Here is a 22,110-nt window from a genome sequence, read left to right as displayed (position 1 = left end):
GTTTGTTAAGCTCAGTCCAAGGTATTTGATTTATTATAGCAATATTTTGGTCGATTATTGCATTGCTCGATAGAGAGTCGCCTTTCTGATTGCCACTTATTCCCATATGGGAAGGTAACCACGTGAAGAAAATATCTTTTTGTTGGGCCTGTAGATAAGTAATTCTTCTTTTGAATTTAAGAAGTAAGTATAGCGTGAGTTGTATATACTTGACGTGATGTTTTTTTTCCAAATAATGCGTTCATTGAATCGTTGATACAAGCGGAGATACAAAAAAATGTTTTCATAGATCAAAATACAGTCCATGATCTGGTGAATTGCCGTAAGTGCCATATGCCAAGTTTCAATAAATTTCAATTTTGATCAAATAAAGTTATTGTTTGTTTATGTCATTATCCATTGTTTTCTTCTATTAACTATATAACATGTTAGTACCTATATATTATCATAAACAGATCTAGCAAATGCAAACAAAATGGTTTGAATTTATATAATTATTTTAGCCGTCATTATTTCGAAACTCGATTAAATTTCTAGTTTGTAATTACGTGCTGTAAAATAATGTGTGATTATGTTTGTTTCATTAGGTTTAGTAGGTGAATCCACAACTAGTGGCTAAATACATTTCAAATTTATATCCATAAACTTTATGAATTTAATCGTTTAAAATAATCGTAAAAGGTATATTTGCAGCATTAAATGTAATATTTCAATTGCAGCATAAAGGGGTATAAAGGAGCACAAAAGGGATTAAAGCTGTATTTGAACTAACTAAAAAGCTTTTCAATGACCTACGAACTATTTGGAAAGTATTGTATTCGAATATTTTTAATAGCAGCATGGTATCGTGGTTTATTTGCCTCCCATATTATAGTCTAAGAGCTAATGAACCCTCCAAGTTAAGGTCTCCCTGTAAGGCTAGAAATTTGTACAGTGATAATTCAGAGCACACCAAGGCTAAAAACCATGATCTGGCAGGTATCAGCCCTGCACGTGTATCCACCAGGTGAATCGAAATTGCATGGTTTAGGGGAAAAATAAATTTTCTCCTGTAAAGTTTAAATTGTGTTTGAGTAAGTCATTTAGAAGAAATGTGTACAATGACAGGCGATTCTGAAAAGAATAAGACCTTGCCAGGTGAGGGGAAAGATTAGAGTTTTTTCCTAATTTTTTTTTGCATCGCACAAGGTTTTTTTTGGGTTGTTTGAATCATTCCAAACAGAAAAGGTCTTTAGTGACTTTTCTCTTAGGTTCATAGTTTTTGACATATAAGCGATTAAAAATTGAAAAATTGCGAAATCGGCCATTTTTAACCCTGAATCGGACAATTAACTGAAAATTTCAATGTTGTCAAGGTAGGTAGATATTCTTTATACATCGATTGATGAAATCCCGAAAAGTTTTTTGCAATCCAATATCGAAAACCTCTTTGTTTTTTAATTGCTAATCAACCGGGCGCGACACTGTAGTATAAGTGAGGACGTTCGAGTTTGCATAAGTTTATTATCTCGAGAGAATGGGCAAATCTGAAGAGAAATCCTCAGACAGGTCGATTTTTTTTAAATAGGGCTTTTTGGCATATACATAATACTAGTGACGTTATCCATCTGGGCGTGATGACGTAATCGATGATTTTTTTAAATGGGAGTAGGGGTCGTGTGATAGCTCATTTGAAAGGTTATTTAATTCTTTATTCAGTAATATAAACGTTAACATAATTATTTATACAGGGTGTGCATACCTGTTTTGAAGTTCAGTTATCTTCTTATTCTTCTTTCTCATAACCCTTAGTGTCCCTCAGAGCGTCGGATGTATGGTTCCGCCTCTTATCTATTTCTCCCATGCAGTTCTATTGGTGGCCAGGTTCTTCATATCTCTTATATTTATGTCTCTCTTTTCATCTATATCATAAAATTGGTCCATCCATGTTTTCCTCGGAATTCACCTTTTTGTTTGTTTCTCATTTTGGCTTTATGTAGGTACCTTCTTATTAGTCTCTTTTGACCTATTCGCTCTATGTGGCCAAACCTGTTCAATTGTTTGTTTTAGAACTTTTCGTTTTAGTTAAGAAAGGCAAAATGGTGTCTATTTCAAGTTTAAAGACACACAATGCTATCTATTTTTTATTTTTTTTTTATTTATTTATTTTACGAGAAAACCCCATTAACAAATTACAATTAACAAAATAAATAACAATATGTAAACAGATTGAAAATAAGCTTAATTCTAAATTAAAAATTTAAAATAAATTATTTCCATTATACATTATCATATACACCCTTAAATAGAGACTAGGTTACATCACGTCAAATTGCAATCTAAAAATTTATGCTCCTTAACTGACTTTTAAAATATTATAAACTAATACCAAAGACCTCTAGATGATACTGATTTATAATTCTTGCATATCTATCTAAAGGAGTGTAATAACCATAGTTTGTTCGGTGAAATGGTACAAAAAATGAGATATAACGATTTCTCCTATTTCTTGAGGGAATCCCAATGTGTAATTGATTCAATAGATCTGTACAATATATTGTACAATTTACTAATTTTTACAGAAATATTAATCCAGCACAAATCCTGCGATCTACCAGGGATTGTAACTTAAGTTGCTTTTCAATTTCAGTATACTCATGATCTACTATAATCAACTTAAGTTTATAAGAGCACACCTGCAAGAATTTATGCTGAATGCTTTCAATTGTTGCAATGTGCACTGCATGATATGGAGACCATATCACCGAATCATACTCTAATCTAGACCTAACTAATGAACAATAAAGAATTTTGAATGTATTTACAGAAAAAGTTTTACAACTCCTAACTATAAAACCTAGCATTTTTGATGATTTCACTGTAATTGTATTAATGTGTTCCACAAAAGTTAAGTTTTTATCAAATATAACCCCTAAATCCTTAATTTTAGAAACATAATTCAGTGCTATCCCTTGTAATGAATATGAAGTATTCAATTTTCTAAGTCCTTTAAAGAAGCTTATGTGACAACATTTAGAAATGTTTAACCTTAGCTTATTTTTGTTCTGAAGCTATTTCCTTGTGGCATTTTTATGATTAATTATTTATATGGGAAATAAGCCACAATTAAAATGAAAAAAATAATTTTATTAACGTTTCGACGCCCAAATCGGGTGCCGTTGTCAAAATACAAAATATTACTAAAATAAACTAAAGTGTTGTTGCTAAGCAAAAAAATTCTTCTAATAATTTATTTAATCTCACTCATTTATATTAGCAATTCAGACATATATTATACATTTTAAAGTAGAAGACTTTAAAATGATATTGCCAATATTTATGAGTTGCGTTCCTGGGACGACTTACTGAAAGATAGTTCATTCGATTACATGAAATTAACCCCAACTCAAGAATATCCGTCATAAAAAATTATAGCATGTGATATGTCTTTAAAAAGACAACCAAATGCAACGACAGTAAAATTCTCGCGTTAGAGACTTCATAGTAAATCACAAGGGAAAACCAGGAAAAACCCTGTGATACTATCTCGACATCGTAAGTATTTGGTCTTACATTAATTTACTCTCAAAAAATAATACCAAATTCTGACTTGTAACATGTTTAAATTATAAATATTATTAATAATACTAGATATATAAGTAAAACTAAAATATGTACTAGCTCGATATTATTGACTTACTAATCTTGGTATTTTCTTTCTATTGACTTCCTCTTTCAGTATGGGTAACCACATCCTACTGCATTCTACCGAGGAATTTGCGACACAATTGGTTTCATTTAGCATAATTAGAGCCGCTTCTTTGATTTTTCTCTTTTTACTATCTGATTCTTTCAGGACTATACTTGAATCTCTCCACTGAATTCTATGTTCATTATCCCATGCGTGTTGACATATTTGAGATCTCTCAAATTCTCTATTTTTAATGTAAGATTGATGTTCACTTATTCTAACGTCTAATGGTCTTGATGTCTCACCTAAATAAAATTGTTCGCATTCACAAGGTATTTTATAAATGCAATTTTTTGTTCTTTCTTGATCATTGTTAGGTTTAGTTTTAGATAGAATAGATCTCAATGTGTTTGTTGTTTTGAATGTTGTTGAAATGTTGAATTTATTTCCTATTGTTTTAAGTTTCTCGGATAGTCCTTTTATATATGGTATTGATATTTTCCTCGTATTATTTCTGGTGAATGTTGTAGGATCCCGTTCTAAGTTGTTCTGTTCCATTCGATCCAATCTTGACAATTCCTTATTTATAAACGATAAAGGATAATCATTTTTTAATAAAACAGATGTTAACAATTGTTTTTCTGCTAAAAAGGAATTTTCGTTAGAACAAGTAATTTTGGCTCTATCATATAAGGATTTAATGATTCCCTTTTTAACGTTGATGTTGTGATTTGACTTGTAATTGAGATATCTGTTGGTGTGTGTTGGTTTTCTATACACTTGAGTCTCATATCCAATATCCTTCTTTGAGATCAAAACATCGAGGAAAGGTAGGCTGTTATTGTATTCCTTTTCCATTGTAAATTTTATTGTCTCTTCTTGATCGTTTATAATATTCAGGAATGTATCCAACAATTCTGATCCATGAGGCCATATTGAAAACACATCATCTACATATCTCCACCATACTGTGGGTTTTAAATTTTGTTTAGAAATAATATTAGTTTCGAAATCCTCCATAAATATATTAGTCAATAATGGAAATAAAGAAGAGCCCATTGCTAGACCAAAATTTTGTTTATAGAATTCATTGTTTAGTTGAAAATAGGTATTATGGGTACATAATGTCAATAACTCCATTATAGCTGATACATTTAGTCTTGTCCTAGTTGCCAATGTATTATCATTCTCTAATTTCGTTTTGATTATGTTTAAAGTTTTATCTAATGGTACATTTGTAAATAAACTGTTTATGTCAAAACTTACTAAAATATTATTTGGATTAAATTCAATAGTTGATAATTTGTTTAAAAAATGTTTTGTATTTTTTATAAAAGTGTCATCATTATTAGCAAATGGTTTTAGAATGTTTAATAAGAATTTTGATAGTTCACTACAAGGAGAATTGATAGTACTACAAATGGGTCTAAGTGGTATGTTCGCTTTATGAATTTTCGGCACTCCATAAAAATGTGGTGTCATTTGGGTCGATTTATAATAAAACCGATTTGGGCGTCGAAACGTTAATAAAATTATTTTTTTCATTTTAATTGTGGCTTATTTCCCATATAAATAATTAATCTTAGCTTATTTATCCTACACCATTGATCTAATCTATCAACATCTTCCTGCAGAAGTTTTTGATCCTCCAAAACCCAGGGCTTCACAGTTCTTAAAACATTCAAAAATACTATTTACAAATAAAACAAAGAAAATCGGAGAACAGTGTCCTCCTTGGGGAACTCCTGAGGTAACATTTATAGAATTTGATTGATACGAACCTATTTTAACTCTTTGCTGACGGTCAGACAAAAAGCTCTTAATCCATTTTAGAGTGTCTATGCTAAACCCAACATTATAAAGCCTATTGAGTAATGTGTGGTGATCTACTTGGTCAGAGGCTTTGGAAAAATCAGTATATATAGAATCCACTTGTTGAAAGTTTTCAAGTGCTTTTGTAATTTGCATCTGATACGATAATAAATTGGTGACCGTAGATCTACCTGCACAAAATCCATGTTGGTTATTGGACATTAATCCTCTACAGAGCCACTTCAATTGATCACTTACTAAGCTATCAAATAGTTTTGGGATTGATGACTGGATACAGACACTCCTATAGTTAGTAACAAGATTTTTTGCCCCACTTTTAAATATAGGCATTATAAAATTATGCTTCCATTTATCTGGAGATATTGAGCACTTCAAAGATTGATTATATAGTAAATATAATGGAACAACTAAAGTGTAAATACAGTGCTTAAGTAAACTGTTTGGTACCCCATCTGGACCTAGTGTGTTTTTATTAGGAAGCTCCAAGATTTTGTTAAAAATTTCTACTTTTGAGTAATAAGTGAAGTTTAAACTTTCAGAAACATTTTCAGGTATCTCTATTGACACTGAATCATCCTGGTTCCTGGAAGTATATACTGATTCAAAAAAGTTTTTAAACAATGCAACACTTTCTTGACTATTTCTGGCTTCTTTGTCATTGTAAATTATGTTTTGAGGCAGAGAATGATTTGACTTTAAGTCTCGGATATATTTCCAAAAATATCTACGATTTGATTTAAATTCTTGATCTACATTAATTAAATAGTGTTGCCAACATACCTCCCTGACTCGTTTACACTCCCCTCGCAACCTAGAAAACTCATTATAACTAGCATAGGATTTCGTATGGACATAGGCTCTGTGTGCTGCTCTTTTAAGGTAACAAAGATTTCTAAGCTCAGATGAAAACCACTTAGGATACGTCCCAGTTTTATATTTCTTTAGAGGCACAAAAAAAGAAATTCCCAAACTCAAGACTTCATAAAAAACCTCCAAAGATGTATTTATATCCTGGTACAACAGACACCGCTCCCAATCTATACCTGCCAAATAATCATTAAGACCCAAGTAGTTGGCATTTTGAAAATCATAGTAATAGTCTTCATAAAATAAACCAGAGGGATCCTGTTTCTTATAAATATTTCTAATAATACATTCATAACTGACATGATGTAAGCTATTTCTGAAAATTTGTTCCCTTGCCAAACTTAATTCTACATCTTTATCATTTGTGAACAATAAATCTAAATAAATGTTCCTTTTATTTGGAATATCTATCTTTTGAAGTAATTGAAGTTAACCAAAAGACTGAGCCACTGGAAGTGCTGAAGAAGTACTAGGACAAACTACTTTAACACCAAAATCATCATTAGACCATTGAGCTTCCGGAAGATTGTAATCACCAAATACATATAATTTATGAGATGGGTAGTTTATCGATATAGTTTCCACGGCGTCACAATGAGTTCTATAGTAATTTATGGGCATGCTAGGTGGAATATATACTCCTGAAATTATAAATTTACTTCCCAATTACTCACAAGATACAAATAAATGTTCCACTGTGTCTTGAGTTACCCTGAGCCTCTGAGAACAAATTGATTTATTCACAAACACAAGAACACCACCACCACTGGCTTTCTGACTTGTGAGACTTGATCTATCCTGTCTATATAAACAAAAGTGTGTGCAGTTTAGTTCACTGTCCAAAATAGCCATGTTTAAATTCGTTTCAACCAAAATTATAACATCATACATAGAACTATTCACAGCCAGCTTGAGATCATCTAACTTAGTACGTAATCCGCTAACAATTTGGTAGTAAATAGCTAATGGGGTAGTGTTTAGTTTTCCTGTACAGTTTGTTTCTTAACACTGTTAGTCTTAACACTCTTAACCTGTTTGTTATTTAATCTTGTCACTTTTATACCATATTTTAATAAAGATTTTTTTGTTAAAATTTAGTAATACAATAATTCGAAATGACATCCTTTATTATCCTGACACCCTTTATACTTCCATTACCTTCTATTGCCTATATACTAGTGAAAGTTCTCAACAGTATATAACTGTATTTCGAATACATAACTTTCTACTATTGACACATCAGCGTATACTCCTTCATTTCAACTCCTTTGACTTCTGAATAATGCAAGCGTCAGGACTGAAAGTTTTGAAGTTCAGTTATCGCAAATGCAAATTTCCCTGAAAGGCTTAACAATGTATATTTATATGCAGAAACATTTTATACACTTGGAAAGTTGAGAGGAGTTGTGAATAATTATAACGGTAATATAATTCACAGAAAGAAAACAGATCAAAGTTGATCTAAATAAACAACTTTTTAACGCGTCTGTTAAAAATCCAGTGTTTAAAAGTTTTAAATAAATTTCTAGACGTTTATTTAAATTTTTAGACCTCACATATATTTCGGCTAAACAGACTGAAAACTTTTAGTAGTATAATACCGAAATAATTAGGTAGTTTTTGTTTTATGTTTATGTATATTTAGGAAATGTCTGTTAAAGAGTAGGAAAGTAAAACAGGACTGGTTGTTTTGGCTCAGGTGGTTGTCAATCCACTATTAATTTCGGTATGCGACAGTCTATCATTTTCTGTACATGCCCATTGCCCATACCAAATAAGCTGTTTTTTATGTATTTTTTTATGGTGGTAATTGTTCTGTTCATGATTTGTATTATTATTTCATGTTATGTGCATAATTCTAGATACACCTATTGATCTGCGCCAAAAATCCTTTTCCAGAACAAAAGGTTTTGTTTCGTTCTCTTAGCGAGTTGCCAAATTTCAAATCCATAAAATACACTGCCTTTAAATATCGTGGGCATACAACCAAAACGCACGAAAATGGTTTTTCCACCCACCTCTACCGAAAGTATACTTTTCCTGACCTGATTGTAGGGAGCAAAGTTGTACTTTTCCTCCCTAGAAAGGGGAATGTATTTTTCTTTCCTAGGGAGGAAAAGTAAAAGTGACGTCATGGTATGTCATTGATGAAATAACTTATTGACACCCTATACAATATTCTATTATCTATTACGTAAGTATCTATACATTTTGACGTTTATTTATAGAGCAACCTGTATTTTGCAGAATGGTAAAAACAGTAAATTGTTATTTGGATTTAACAATGTTTACATTAATAATTTGACTTATATTTGACAGTTGACAGTTATACCGTACCTACTTGTTAGTTTTAGTGCTATAATAAATTTTGTCAGTTAGTTACATAAATAAATAATTTAAAAATGAAAAGTTACTTGATATTTGAGGAGGGTGAAAAAATTATATATATATAACATGGGAGTAAAGTGGCTTGTCCTCCCTCGAATGATTACTCCCTCCGCTACGCGTCGAGCAGTAAACTTCATTCTTTGGAGGAAAAGTAGTACTTTCCCCCCTTGTTATACAAATAGCTATTATTGCTTTAAGTCATACAATAATTATTCATGCTCTTTTATACAGTAAAAATCACAGAAGTCAGAATTGTTTATTTTCATTGGTTTTTAATTGATAAATAGCATTAAGTCAGTTTTGTTACTATTTCTACAACTAAATAGCATTAAGAGGACTTAATTATTTTTCACATTTCATTTGACTTACTGCCTTTTGGTTGTAAGCCCACGATATATTATTATAGAGCTGTATTTCCTTCTGTTTAAGAGATAGTTTTTGACCGAAATAATGAATTCATTGCCACTATTATTTTTGCGGCCCCAAAATAGATATTGTTACGATAGCCAACCGCACCTAGATCTGTCCCCTAGTATACACGAGTAGACGAGACGGATAGCCCCCAACCTGATCTAGGCTTATCTAGAACGATGAACAGACCAACTGCGTGATGGCATGAGAGGGTTCCGGTATGAATGGAAAAGTCGAGAGAGCTCTGCGAGAACCTGAGCCTGCTTTGATAAAAAATCGAGAACCAGGAAAACATATATATACCTACCTATATGTTTAAATTATTGTAAATAATAGTGAGTCTATATAAATTAAATAAATTAAGTGTTAATATTTATTATAAATTAGAAGAATTAATATCATCTTAGTGGTGTAGAAGTTAGATATTTGTAAATCAATTTTGTGAAAATAGTGTTAAGAATCTGCGAATTGAAGGTTACTGATTTGCGAAAGGAATTAGAAGACCGTGCATTGAATTCTGCGGGAAAAGAAAGCTGAATTAGTCTAATGTGTGAAGAACATCCTATAAGAAGAGCGTTTTGTTCCAGAAACTTGTGTTTGAAGACAAGCATGCTGCTGTGATTTCGTCAATTTCCAAACTTTATTTTCTAAAGATGAAATATCACCAGAAAATTTATTCCTCTTCTATAGGAAAAATATAAATGTAGATTAAGAAAAAAAATTGATATGATAATATTTGTATAGTATAGTTGAAACGAAAATCGGTGAGAATGTGCACAAAGTGGCGATATCAATATTTGACAGATGCAATTCGATATATCCAAGAAATTCCAGAAGCCGCTTAATAGGCTATTGATTATGTATTTTAGAAAGGAACTACAACGTTAACGGGGTTTTATTGATTCATATATCGTCAATAGACCTCTAAATATGAAAAACTCGCGGAGTCCCACCATTTAAAGGGGTGCGTTTTGAGAAAGGGGTAAATTCGTCCTAGGCACAGGGCGAATTAGGGTGAGTTCTATACACTTTTGGTACAAACACGTCAACAGGAAATTTGTTTCAGGTTAAATTTACTATCAAAACATCACATTCTAAACTCAATTCAAAAATATTTTTTTTTACAAAAATATATTTAAAAAAAAAGCAAGAAAAAAATTTGAAAGATAGCAATTTTGTTTTTGCCCCATAACTTTTTTCCACGGGGATAAAGGCATTGCTTTACAGAAAAAAAACTTTCATTCTTCGTCTTTAAAATGACGTTTGGTAGAAGTCTCTCTGATTTATAGTTTCCAAAATAGGATTTTTCAAAGTTCGCCACTCACAGCAATTTTGGCCCATTCTCCTTGTTACCTCTCAAACATTGTTCTGTAACTTTTTTCTACTTACATTTAGGTAAATGCAATGTACATTTAATAGGAAGAAAAGTAAATTACCTTTACAATTGCAATGGTCTATTGTACAAGGCTGTATGACTATTTTTAAGCCAGATATGGTTGTTTCAACTTTTATACTTTTAATGCTTTTTGATATATTTTGCGATTATGTATTTTTAAATTTCTCGTTATAAATTTTTTTATTGTATTGTAAATTTTATCAATAGTGTACGAGGTATGTTAAAAAATATGAATTTCTCCCAAGAGTCAAGTACCTTTATATTTCACAATAAAGAAAACTTATTTGGAATTAAAAGTTATGTTATAATATATAATAATTATATTCTTCTAATTGAAAAAAAAACTTACAAAAAATTTTCTTAAATTACGGATACCCTTGGATATCCTACGGGTATCGTGTTTAAAAATAGTCCTATAATTTTGTGCAATACACCCTTTTAAAGTAACAAAAATAAGGATTTTTTATTCCACCTAAATTTACAAGGAAAAAAATTCATAATGAGAAATTTAAAAAATAATCATTAAAAATATCAAAAATCATTGAAAAAGCATAGTTTGCTTAAAAAGAGGCAAATAATCTTATACAATAGACCATTTTAAAGGTAAGTGATTTCTCTTTCTACTAAATGTACCATTGCATATACCTAGAAATGCGTAGAAAAAAGTTACAGAGCAATGCTTGCGAAATAATAATGGCTCAAAAATCCTGTGAGCGGCGAAATTTGAAAAATCATATTTCAGAAACTGTAAACCCTAGAGACTTTTGCTAAACTTCATTTTAAAGAGGAAGGATGGAATTTATTTTTCACTAAAGCAATGCCTATACTAATACCCTGTGGAAAAAAGTTATGGGGCAAAAAACAGTATTGCTTTTTTACGTGTTTTTTTTTCTTGATTTTCTTTTGAATATATTGTTGTAAAAAAATATTTTAGACTTTAAAATGTGATATTTCGATAGTAAATTTAACTTAATCTAATTCAAAATTATTTTGCACATCATATTATTTGAAACATTATTTGGTTAAAACATCTCATTTTTGTTGATAAAAAATATATTAATTTGTTTAGACTAAATTACGGTTTTGTTGATATCAGAGGGCTTGGTATTCACATAATGTTGCCAAACTGAATTTTGTTATAATCGGTTTAAATTTTCTAGTCGATTTGCGAGGCTACTATACTACACTATATATTACCTAAATAGTCTATGAAAATAAATCAATATAGAAGCATTTATTTTTGTAACGACTGTGTAAGAAAACTAATGAATAAGGATGATAACATGTGAAATATACATATAGTTATAAAGTAAAAACAAGTAATAAATAGTATTTGGTAAAGAAGTCTTGATAAATAAAATAAAAATCATTTTTATCCGTTATTAATATCTTTTTGAAATAGTAAAAATCGACCTAGACCTTTAAGATTTCTCTCAAAGGGGAATCCTGTTGTGCTTAACAAAACCTCAAAATTTCAACTTTCTTCATCCATTAAAATATTGTAAGCCAGGAAGATGAAGACTTTTACTTTTAATATACACCAAAACAAGGTTAAAATCAAATCAATTATTTTAACCAAAAATCATTTAAAAAAAATTATTTCCTAATTCAAATAATTGTATCATTTTAAGCCTTGGCCATCTACAGTTAAGAAAGCCTTGTGAAACTTTCTCTTACCCTTATTCTTCTTTTACAAGTGTCATCTCCTCGACGGAGGTCAGCAATCATCATAGCTATTCAGACTGTAGATACTGCTGCTCCGAAAAGTTCATTTGATGTACGATGTACATCCGTGGTTGCGCAGCCATGATATTCTTACGTCTCTCTATGCTTCGTTTTCATTGAATCTCTCCCTGCATAATCAGTTGGAGCAAGTTGTGTCGTTTTCCACGTGTAATCTTCTTCTTCTTTGTCTAGCTATTCACGTCCGCATCTGAACATAAGCCTCTTCAAGTCTTCCTTTCCATTGTTTTTGTTGTACGCTACTTGTAGCCAATTTTTCCCGGCAGTCCGTTTCAGATCATTTGTCCATCTCATAGGAGGTCTGCCTCTGGGTCTTTTGTGTTGGTATGGTCTCTAGATTAGAATTGCTCTGTGTCATTTGTTTAGATCGCTCCTAGCTACATGTCCAGCGTAACCCCATTTCAATTTTAATGATTTTTGCACCGCATCGGTGACTTTGGCTTTCTGTCTTATCCATGTGTTTCTTTTCCTGTCATTAAGTGATATGCCAAGCATTGCTCTTTCCATTGCATGTTGAGTGACTCTGAGTATGTTCATATTCTTTTTTGTGATTGTCCACGTTTGTGCCCCATATGTTAATATCGGAATAATGCATGCATCAAAAACTTTAGATCTAAGATGTAGTTGAATTTGCTGATTTTTGAGTATATAGTTTAGTTTGCCGAATGCTGCCCATGCTAACTTCTTCTTTTTATTTCTTCTGTCTGAATTTCCCTATTTAGTATTATTTTTTGTCCTACAGAGTATATAAGTATATACAGAGTTGGGATAAAGTATGGAACCAAGCAAATATCTTTGAAACGAACAGAACAATATTTATGAAACTTTGCATGCAAGTACAGTGACGCAAAAGGCATCTGGTGCCATATGTTTTGTTACTACTCCATTTCCCGTTTCACCGGAAATACCCTTAAATTATTTACTTTAAATCGGACACCCTGTATATTTTTGCAGATTTTAAAAGAACTTGTTATTTTTAATTCAAACATACCAAGTTTGGAAGAAAAAACTATTGAAACAAGAAATAAATCTCTTTAAAGTTAAAAAGTAGGTTAATTTATTTACGTTACACCAATGATATTAAAAATAAAAAAAAAATAATTTCAAATCTTGAAAATGTTTGCTCTTTACCTCCTGACAACGTGCAAGCCTATAAATAAATTCGTGAGTAACTTTTTACAATATTTCTCCACGTATTAGTTCACATTCATCAATTATTCTTTGTCTCAAATCCTGCAAGCATGTTGGTCGCCTAACGTAAACACGTGATTTTAAATAACCCCAAAGAAAAAAAATCTAACGGGTTGAGGTCCGGAGAACGAGCGGGCCACTGCGTGAATCCTCTACGTCCAATCCATCGATTTGGAAAATTCACTTCCAAAAAATGAAAATTTATAATAACCGATTAATTATCATTAATATTTCAATACGATCTTTTTCACTTAAATGAACAATTTTTAATACAACTTATTTCTGTCAATTAGTTCAGTAACAGTTTGACCTACTATACTAAATTCAAATAAGTCATGCAATGCATGTAAACAACAATTTTAGTCTACAGTATATATTATAGATGGTACTCGTTTATTTCCTACTACGTTGTATTAATACAAAAAATTATCTACAGACACTTTTTAACAAATTTTTTTTACCACATTTGGTATGTATGAATTAAAAATAACAAGTTCTTTTAAAATCCGCAAAAATATACAATGTGTCCCATTTAAATTAAATAAGTTAGGGGTATTTCGGTAAAACCGGAAGTTGAGTCGTAACAAAAAATATGGCAACAGATGCCTTTTGCGTCACTGTACTTGCATGCAAAGTTACATAAATATTGTTTTTGTTGTTTCAAAAATATTTGATTGGTTCCATACTTTATCCCAACCCAGTATATTCTCCAACTTTTTCTATAACTTTGTCGTTTATTATTGTCACGGTTTCTTCGGAGTGCATGACTTTTGTTTTGTTTAAATTCATTTCATTTTCCACGTGTAATATGTGTGAGATATTCCAATTTTCTTGATTTGATTGTATTTAAGATTTCCATTTGTTTATTCATCTTTCTCTTTGTAACGTGTTCTGTTCACGATATTTTCAAAATTGTTCTATATACCCACAATTCTAATGATTCCACTACATTCCCACGATTCACTTGCAAACAGTAGGTGTCTGGGCAAGTTCTAAATGAACTGTTTATAACTATTTGTTTACAGGCAACGAACGTGGGCAGTAAAAATCTTTAGACAAATGAAAAAGTAATTTATGACCTGTAGATATAACACTGTAGACCTGTAGTAATAAACTAAACCTCGTTGAAGTTTTTAGAAAATTGTTAATATGGGCCATTCCACGAACATACGCCTGTTTTGGATTACTTCGACAACGAATATTTTACTGTGCAACATAAGAAATACGAAAGTAAATGGCGGTAATAATTATTCCAATAAACAACAATGTAATTTGCAATTTACTTTCGTTCTTCTTATTTTGCACAGTAAAATATTCGTAGTCGAAATAATCCAAAACAGGCGTATGTTCGTGGAATAGGGTATATAAAAAGTTATTAAAACCTACATAAAAAGTTATTAAAATTTATTCCCATAAACAGATAAATTTAGACTTCAAAATTAGTTATCAAGATTCCTTTACGACATATTTTAAATAATTTGATTTATATTGTTTGCAGCCTTATTGCATTCGATATGTAAGTAAGCTTGTCAATTCACAAACCTTCTAAATACAAGCCTCGCTTTGTCTTAAGTTAATCACTTCTTGCTCGGAGAAGTTGTTGAATCGCTGGATGATCGCCTCAGCTCGCAGATAGTTGTTCCCGTGCATCTCGCTAGAGGCGTTGCTACACGTGATCGGAGGGTCTCTCCTCATCGAGTATTTCCTACAAACTAAGTGCGACGAAACTTGGCAGCAGTTTTCTAAGGTTTTCTTGAACGCCACTCGGAATTCTCGGTTGAAGTAGGCGTAAATGAGCGGATTCAGGGCGGAATTGAAATAACCTACCCAAAAAACGAGAGTGATCAACCATTGGGGGCTATAGCAGAGCGTGTAGCCGCATAGAGCTGATATCACGTACCTGAAAATAAAATAATGTAATTAAAATACATAATCTACAAGTACACACAACCAAGCTTATATGGAATCATCTGATATTTCTTACTATTTCGTGCGAATTTAAAAAAAGGAACACACGAAGTCAAACAATATTTATTTTAAAGCAATTTAATAACAAATACATAACAATTAAATAAAACAATAAAGTATTTAGGAAACAAATTGAAACTAGTAGCCCGGGAGGTAGTGTCAAATTTGACCGGATCATTTTAGCATGGCTGGTTTCTTTTTATTTAGGTAGGTGTTCCAAAGCTTATTAACAAATGATATGTCAGCTGGCCCAAAACCGGGGATTTTAGACAAGAAAAGGTAACATATGAAAGTTGATGGACAAACGCTACAACTCAAATGTCAAATATTTATACACGTTATTCAGAACATTTGATAGCCTTGCTTACTTGGTTCCTACCTTTTACTCAGGAAATCCAGGTTCAAATCCTGGCGCGGAAAATTCTTTTTGTTTTTTAAGTTGACATTTTATTTTGAAAAATAATTAATTTTATAATACCACGTTTTTATTATTTATACGAGACAATATAAAAAAATCTGTTTGTCTTTTATAGAATCGCAAACTATGCATTTTTGGTCATAATATTATGATTGATATTAACCTTTAACTACACGCGCTGGCGTATTTTGTACGCCAGATATAAGAATTCTACTGCAAATATATTTAAAAATTTAATTGTTTATATCTCTAACCTATAACTGGAATGTGCTTTACAATTTGGTTTTAGTTTCGTTATAATCGGCGTTCTGGGAAGATCGTAATTTACAGTTTATTATTTGTTGTTTCCGGTGGTGGACAATATACGCCACGATTATATTAATATAAGTAGTAATATAAGTACATATTACAATTGTTTTTTAGTCATTATCGCACAAAATATATTTTTCTTTATAAACAATACTTTTTCTCCTGTAAAAAATCACATTTCAAAAAAAAATTTATTAGTAATTTTATTTATCATGGAATCCAGTTATTCCATGATTTTAGTTATAAATCCCAATTGGCCTACTGAGACGGAACTCCAAGTATTCACTGATGCCGAATAAGGTTTATAACAAACAACTAAGTGTATTTTTTCAAAAAAAAAACAAATCCTCTGTTTTTAAGTGTATTTCCTTGTGGCGTATAAAGTACGCCACGCATTTAGTTATGTTATAACTTGATACGCGGGTAGTTAAAGGTTAATAAGCAAATTTTTTGTACGTGAACCTCTGAAGGTTCCTGAGTTGGTAAGACCAACAATCTAAGTGGAAAGGGAGATATTATTTGTTATTTTTTTGGACAAACTGTTTTTTCTTAATTTTATATGTTGTAGAACCGAAAGATACAACAATAAAATTTTCACTTTTCTCTCACCAACCCCCATTTTTTAATAGCAATCTAAATATTTCCCTATTCTCTATAATACATAAAAATAAATGTTTGTCTGTACCTATGTCCCTTATAGAATCGTAAACTATGCATTTGGTAGAAAAAAGTATAGGTACGCAATATTTTTTAGTATTTATTGCCATTCTGGTAATTTTTAGGTATTAAACTTTCAAACATTACTTAGTTTTAAGGCGGTACGAAGTTTACCGGGTCAGCTAGTTAATAATAAAAAAATATTCTTGGACTAGTGTGGCAAAGATTAAAAAGTATAAATCAATAATTTATGAATTTTAGATTGTAATAAAAAGCGTCAGCTGCATCATGTACGTTGCAAAAAATGTTAGCTGGCCAAGTGGACATGCCGTGGTATTATAAAAATAATTATTTTTCAAAATAAAATGTCAATTTAAAAAACAAAAAGAATTTTCCGCGCCAGGATTTGAACCCGGATCTCCTGAGTGAAAGGCAGGAGCCAAGTAAGCAAGTCTATCAAATGTTCTGAGTAATGTGTATAAATATTTGACATTTAAGTTGTAGCGTTTGTCCATCAACTTTCATATTTTACCTTTTCTTGTCTAAAATCCCCGGTTTTTGGCCAGCTGACACATCATTGGTTAATAAGCTTTGGAACACCTACCTAAATAAAAAGGAACCAGCCATGCTAAAAACCTCCGGTCAAATTTGACACTACCTCCCTGGCTATAGCTGTTTTATAGTCAATAGCATAAAAAATTTCAATGTAAAACGAATAATGTTTAAATTGTTTTTATTTATTTTTTTTGTTTTTTCTTTTGTAGTCATCAGTTAGTTATCACCTCTAGTCCTTATGCAAGCTTCAGTTTGCGTGGGCACGCTCGTAATCAAATTATCAACATTTTGTTGTGGTAGTTTGCTCCATTCTTCAAGAGCAGCTTGTACTAGCCGTGCGGTGTTTTGTAGATTATTCCAGCGAGCTCCAATTTTTCTTTTAAGCATATCCCACAAATACTCTATAGGGTTAAGGTCGGGTGAGCAAGTAGGTCACTCCAACTAAGGAATACCTTCTGCTTCAATGATGTCTCTAGTCACTCTAATGGCATGTGGAGGTTAATTATCATGCATGAAAATAAAATTTTATCCTGTTTCACCTTTCCAGAGCCTTACTACAGGTTATCAACATACATGTGAGCAGTTAAAGTTGATTGGATGAAAATTAAATGAGTTTTTTTACGGATCACAGTTCCTCTCCAGAACATTACACTTCCCCTTTTTATATTTGTGAACAGTTCTGACAGTTTTCGTTCTTGCTTGTCTTCCTCGACCTCTAAGTACACGATTTCGTGGGTCATCTGATTTTACACAAATCCTGACTTTTTCTGAAAATAGCACATTTTGTCAATTCCCAATGTTCCAGTTTTGGTGGTGAAAACACCAATTTAGGCGATGAATCTTGTGCTGCCTGGATAACTCGGGACCCCATAACAGTTTCCTGTTGTATACTTCTTGGCATGAATTCTTCTTCTTATTGTTTAAACTGAAACAGTTACACCTGTAGCTTCCCAAAGCTGCCTTTGGAGTAGCAGGTGAGAAATGGTTGGGTATCGCCCAGCTGATTGGACAATTAAACGATCGTGGCGAGCTGTTATTACTTTTTGGCGACTTTCCTTTGCTTTATTTTTGAGCTTTCCTAGTTCCTGTTACCTACCATAAGTTTTGGACAGAACGCCCTATGTTACGCCTAGCTCTGCAACTATGTCCCTCTGAGAACATGACTTCCTCGACAAGACCAATAATCTTTCCCCCGTTGTAAGTTCTATAACCCCACATGACCCCAAATTTTCGTTTTTAGACGCAAAAGTTAGTTTATTTATTTTCGTTAAATTTGCAACTCAAGCAAATAACCTATACCGTACCAAGCTGTACTATCTGATTGTCTTATATATTTGTTTGTTTTCAATGAAAACTTTTATTCTTCGCAACAATAACAAGTTTTTTCAAAAGAAATAAGTACTGCTTTGAAATACATGGTGATTCCATATACAGTCGGAAAAATGAAAGATTACCCATGAACGATCACACCAATCACCTATTCTGTATTTGCTGTCTTTTTCAACAAATAACAAACGTTTGTTATAGAAAAAGACAGCAAATACAAAATAAGTGATTGATGTGATCGCTCATGGGCAATCTTTCATTTTTCCGACTATAAGCTTGTTTGTGTGTAATTGTAGTGTAGTGTAGAAAGTATATTTCTCGAGTTATTGACCGTTTTTATCATTTTCCTAGGGTATCCGGATAAATATTTTTCCGATTACAGCTCCATCTATCAAAAATTAAGAAAATGTTCTTTTAGGCGAGACAATGAAGTAGTAAAGAGCCCAAAACCTACCACATTGTATCCAATGTAGTTGGATGCATCTCAATGAAACTTGTAGCATTCGACTCGTAACAGCCTTAGGAAACTTTATGACCTAATAGGCGAGCGGCACACCCCTAATTTGAGGCTTAGAAATCGAAAAAGCGGCCATGATAGGTGAATGGCAAATTTTGGTCATTCTTTATGTTTTCGAGGTCTCTGAATCCGAATATGAAGTTTATTTTTATCTAAAATTCGTGGAACATGTTCAAAAATCAAATTTTAAGCAAAAATGCGAAAAATAAATTTTGATGATTTTTCAAATTTAACTCGATGTATCTTTGGTCGCTGTAAATATTTCCCTTGAAAATTTTACGGGATAATTTTTGAAGTATTTAGGTAAATGTTGTTCTGAAGTTATTTCCTTGTGGCATTTTTATAATAAACTATTTTAAATGGGAAATAAGCCACAATTTTACCAAAAAAAATGAATTTATTAACGTTTCGACGCCCAAGTCGGGTGTCGTTGTCAAAATACAAAATAATACTAAATAAACAAAAATGTTGTTGCTTAGTAAAAAATTCTTCTAATAATTTATTTAATCTGACTCATTTATATCGGCAATTCGGGTATGTATTATACATTTTAAAGTAGAAGACTTTAAAATGATATTGCCAATATTGATGAGTTGCGTTCCTGAGACGACTTTACTAAAATATAGTTCATTCGATTACATGAAATCAACCCCAACTCAAGAATATCCGCCACAAAAAATCATAGCATGTGATCTGTCTTTAAAAAGACAACAAATGCAACGATGGCAGTAAAATTCTAGCGCTAGAGATTCCATAGTAAATCACGAGGGAAAAGCAGGAAAAAACCTCGTGATATTATCCCGACATCGTAAGTATTTGGGCTTACATTTAGTTTACTCTCAAAACTAATACCAAATTCTGACTTTAATGTATGTATGTATGTTATTTTAAATTATAAATAATATTAATAATACATAGATATTTTATAAATAAAACTAAAATATAAAATATGTATTAACTCGATGTTAATGACATACTAATCGTGGTATTTTCTTTCTATCGACTTACTCTTTTAGTATGGGTAACCACATCCTACTGCATTCTACCGAGGAATTGGCGACACAATTGTTTTCATTTAGCATAATTAGAGCCGCTTCTTTGATTTTTCTCTTTTTTTACAATCTTTTTCTTTCAGGACTATACTTGAATCTCTCCACTGAATACCATATATTAAAGGACTATCCAAGAAACTTAAAACAATAGGAAATAAATTCAACATTATAACAACATTCAAAACAACAAACACATTGAGATCTATTCTATCTAAAACTAAACCTAACAATGAACAAGAAAGAAGAAAGAATTGTATTTATAAAATACCTTGTGAATGCGAACAATTTTATTTAGGTGAAACATCAAGACCATTAGACGTTAGAATAAGTGAACATCAGTCTTATATTAAAAATGGAGAATTTGATAGATCTCAAATATGTCAACACGCATGGGATAATGAACATAGAGTTCAGTGGAGAGATTCAAGTATAGTCCTGAAAGAAACAGATAGTAAAAAGAGAAAAATCAAAGAAACGGCTCTAATTATGCTAAATGAAAACAATTGTGTCGCAAATTCCTCGGTAGAATGCAGTAGGATGTGGTTACCCATACTAAAAGAGGACGTCAATAGAAAGAAAATACCACGATTAGTAAGTCATTAACATCGAGTTAGTACATATTTTATATTTTAGTTTTATTTATATAATATCTATGTATTATTAATATTACTTATAATTTAAAATAACATACATACATACATTAAAGTAAGAATTTGGTATTAGTTTTGAGAGTAAACTAAATGTAAGCCCAAATACTTACGATGTCGGGATAGTATCACGAGGTTTTTTCCTGGTTTTTCCTCGTGATTTACTATGAAATCTCTAGCGCGAGAATTTCACTGCCATCGTTGCATTTGCTGTCTTTTTAAAGACAGATCACATGCTATGATTTTTTGTGGCGGATATTCTTGAGTTGGGGTTGATTTCATGTAATCGAATGAACTATCTTTTAGTAAAGTCGTCCCAGGAACGCAACTCATCAATATTGACAATATCATTTTAAAGTCTTCTACTTTAAAATGTATAATACATGCCTGAATTGCCGATAAAAATGAGTCAGATTAAATCAATTATTTTATACTAAGCAACAACATTTTTGTTTATTTAGTATTATTTTGTATTTTGACAACGACACCCGACTTGGGCGTCGAAACGTTAATAAATTCATTTTTTTGGTAACATTGTGGCTTATTTCCCATTTTATTTAGGTAAAAACGAGATTTGTCCGAAATGTTTAAAAAAAATTGAAAGGGAAGTTGTGAATTTTTAAACACTTTGTCGTCAGATTTCGTTAGTTCCATGTTTACGTACAGGGATTACCGACATACAATCACTGATCCACATTGCAAGAAACAGAGAGTTAATGGAAAATGTGATCGCCAACATCCATTAGTGGATTTGCATTTGAAGAAGAAGAAGAAGTTTACTTAAAAAACTTGAGTGAAAAGCTTATAGTTTATAATTATAATCAACACAGCATTAAAACATAAGTCAGCCTTATACGTATAGACGTCTAGGAACACAAAATTGTATGTAATGTGTAAATATGTGTACAAATCTAAGAGTATTAATTGAAGGATAAATGTTTGATGACTGATAACTTGCTTAGAAGCGTAAAGTGTAAGTGGACCCAACATAAATTGGATAAAGATGGAATATGTAATATGATAATTAAAGAAATATTGTTTTTTGTATCTGACTGAAAATGAGACTAAAAGTAGCTTGATGAAACTAAGTCCTCCAGAGACCTGACATCAAATTGCTTGAAAATGAAGTGGTCGTAAAATATGGGGGGAGTTGGAGGGTATG

At 31.6% G+C, this 22,110-nt stretch overlaps 1 protein-coding gene across 1 annotated transcript in view; it reads right to left on the bottom strand.

The window, feature by feature from the left end:
* Positions 1–14,999: 14,999 nt before the first annotated feature.
* Positions 15,000–22,110, bottom strand: part of LOC114331422 (5-hydroxytryptamine receptor 2B-like) — a 53,028-nt gene continuing 45,917 nt past the window's right edge. The window contains exon 3 of the mRNA XM_028281004.2: positions 15,000–15,399. Coding sequence (XP_028136805.1) covers positions 15,045–15,399 — 355 coding nt within the window. The 3' untranslated portion in view covers positions 15,000–15,044. The remainder of the gene's footprint in view (positions 15,400–22,110) is intronic.

Source organism: Diabrotica virgifera, chromosome 7, assembly GCF_917563875.1.
Source record: "Diabrotica virgifera virgifera chromosome 7, PGI_DIABVI_V3a".
NCBI classification, from domain to species: Eukaryota; Metazoa; Arthropoda; class Insecta; order Coleoptera; family Chrysomelidae; genus Diabrotica; species Diabrotica virgifera.
The sequence above is the reverse complement of the archived record's forward strand: the minus strand, read 5'-3'. Positions and strand labels throughout refer to the sequence as shown.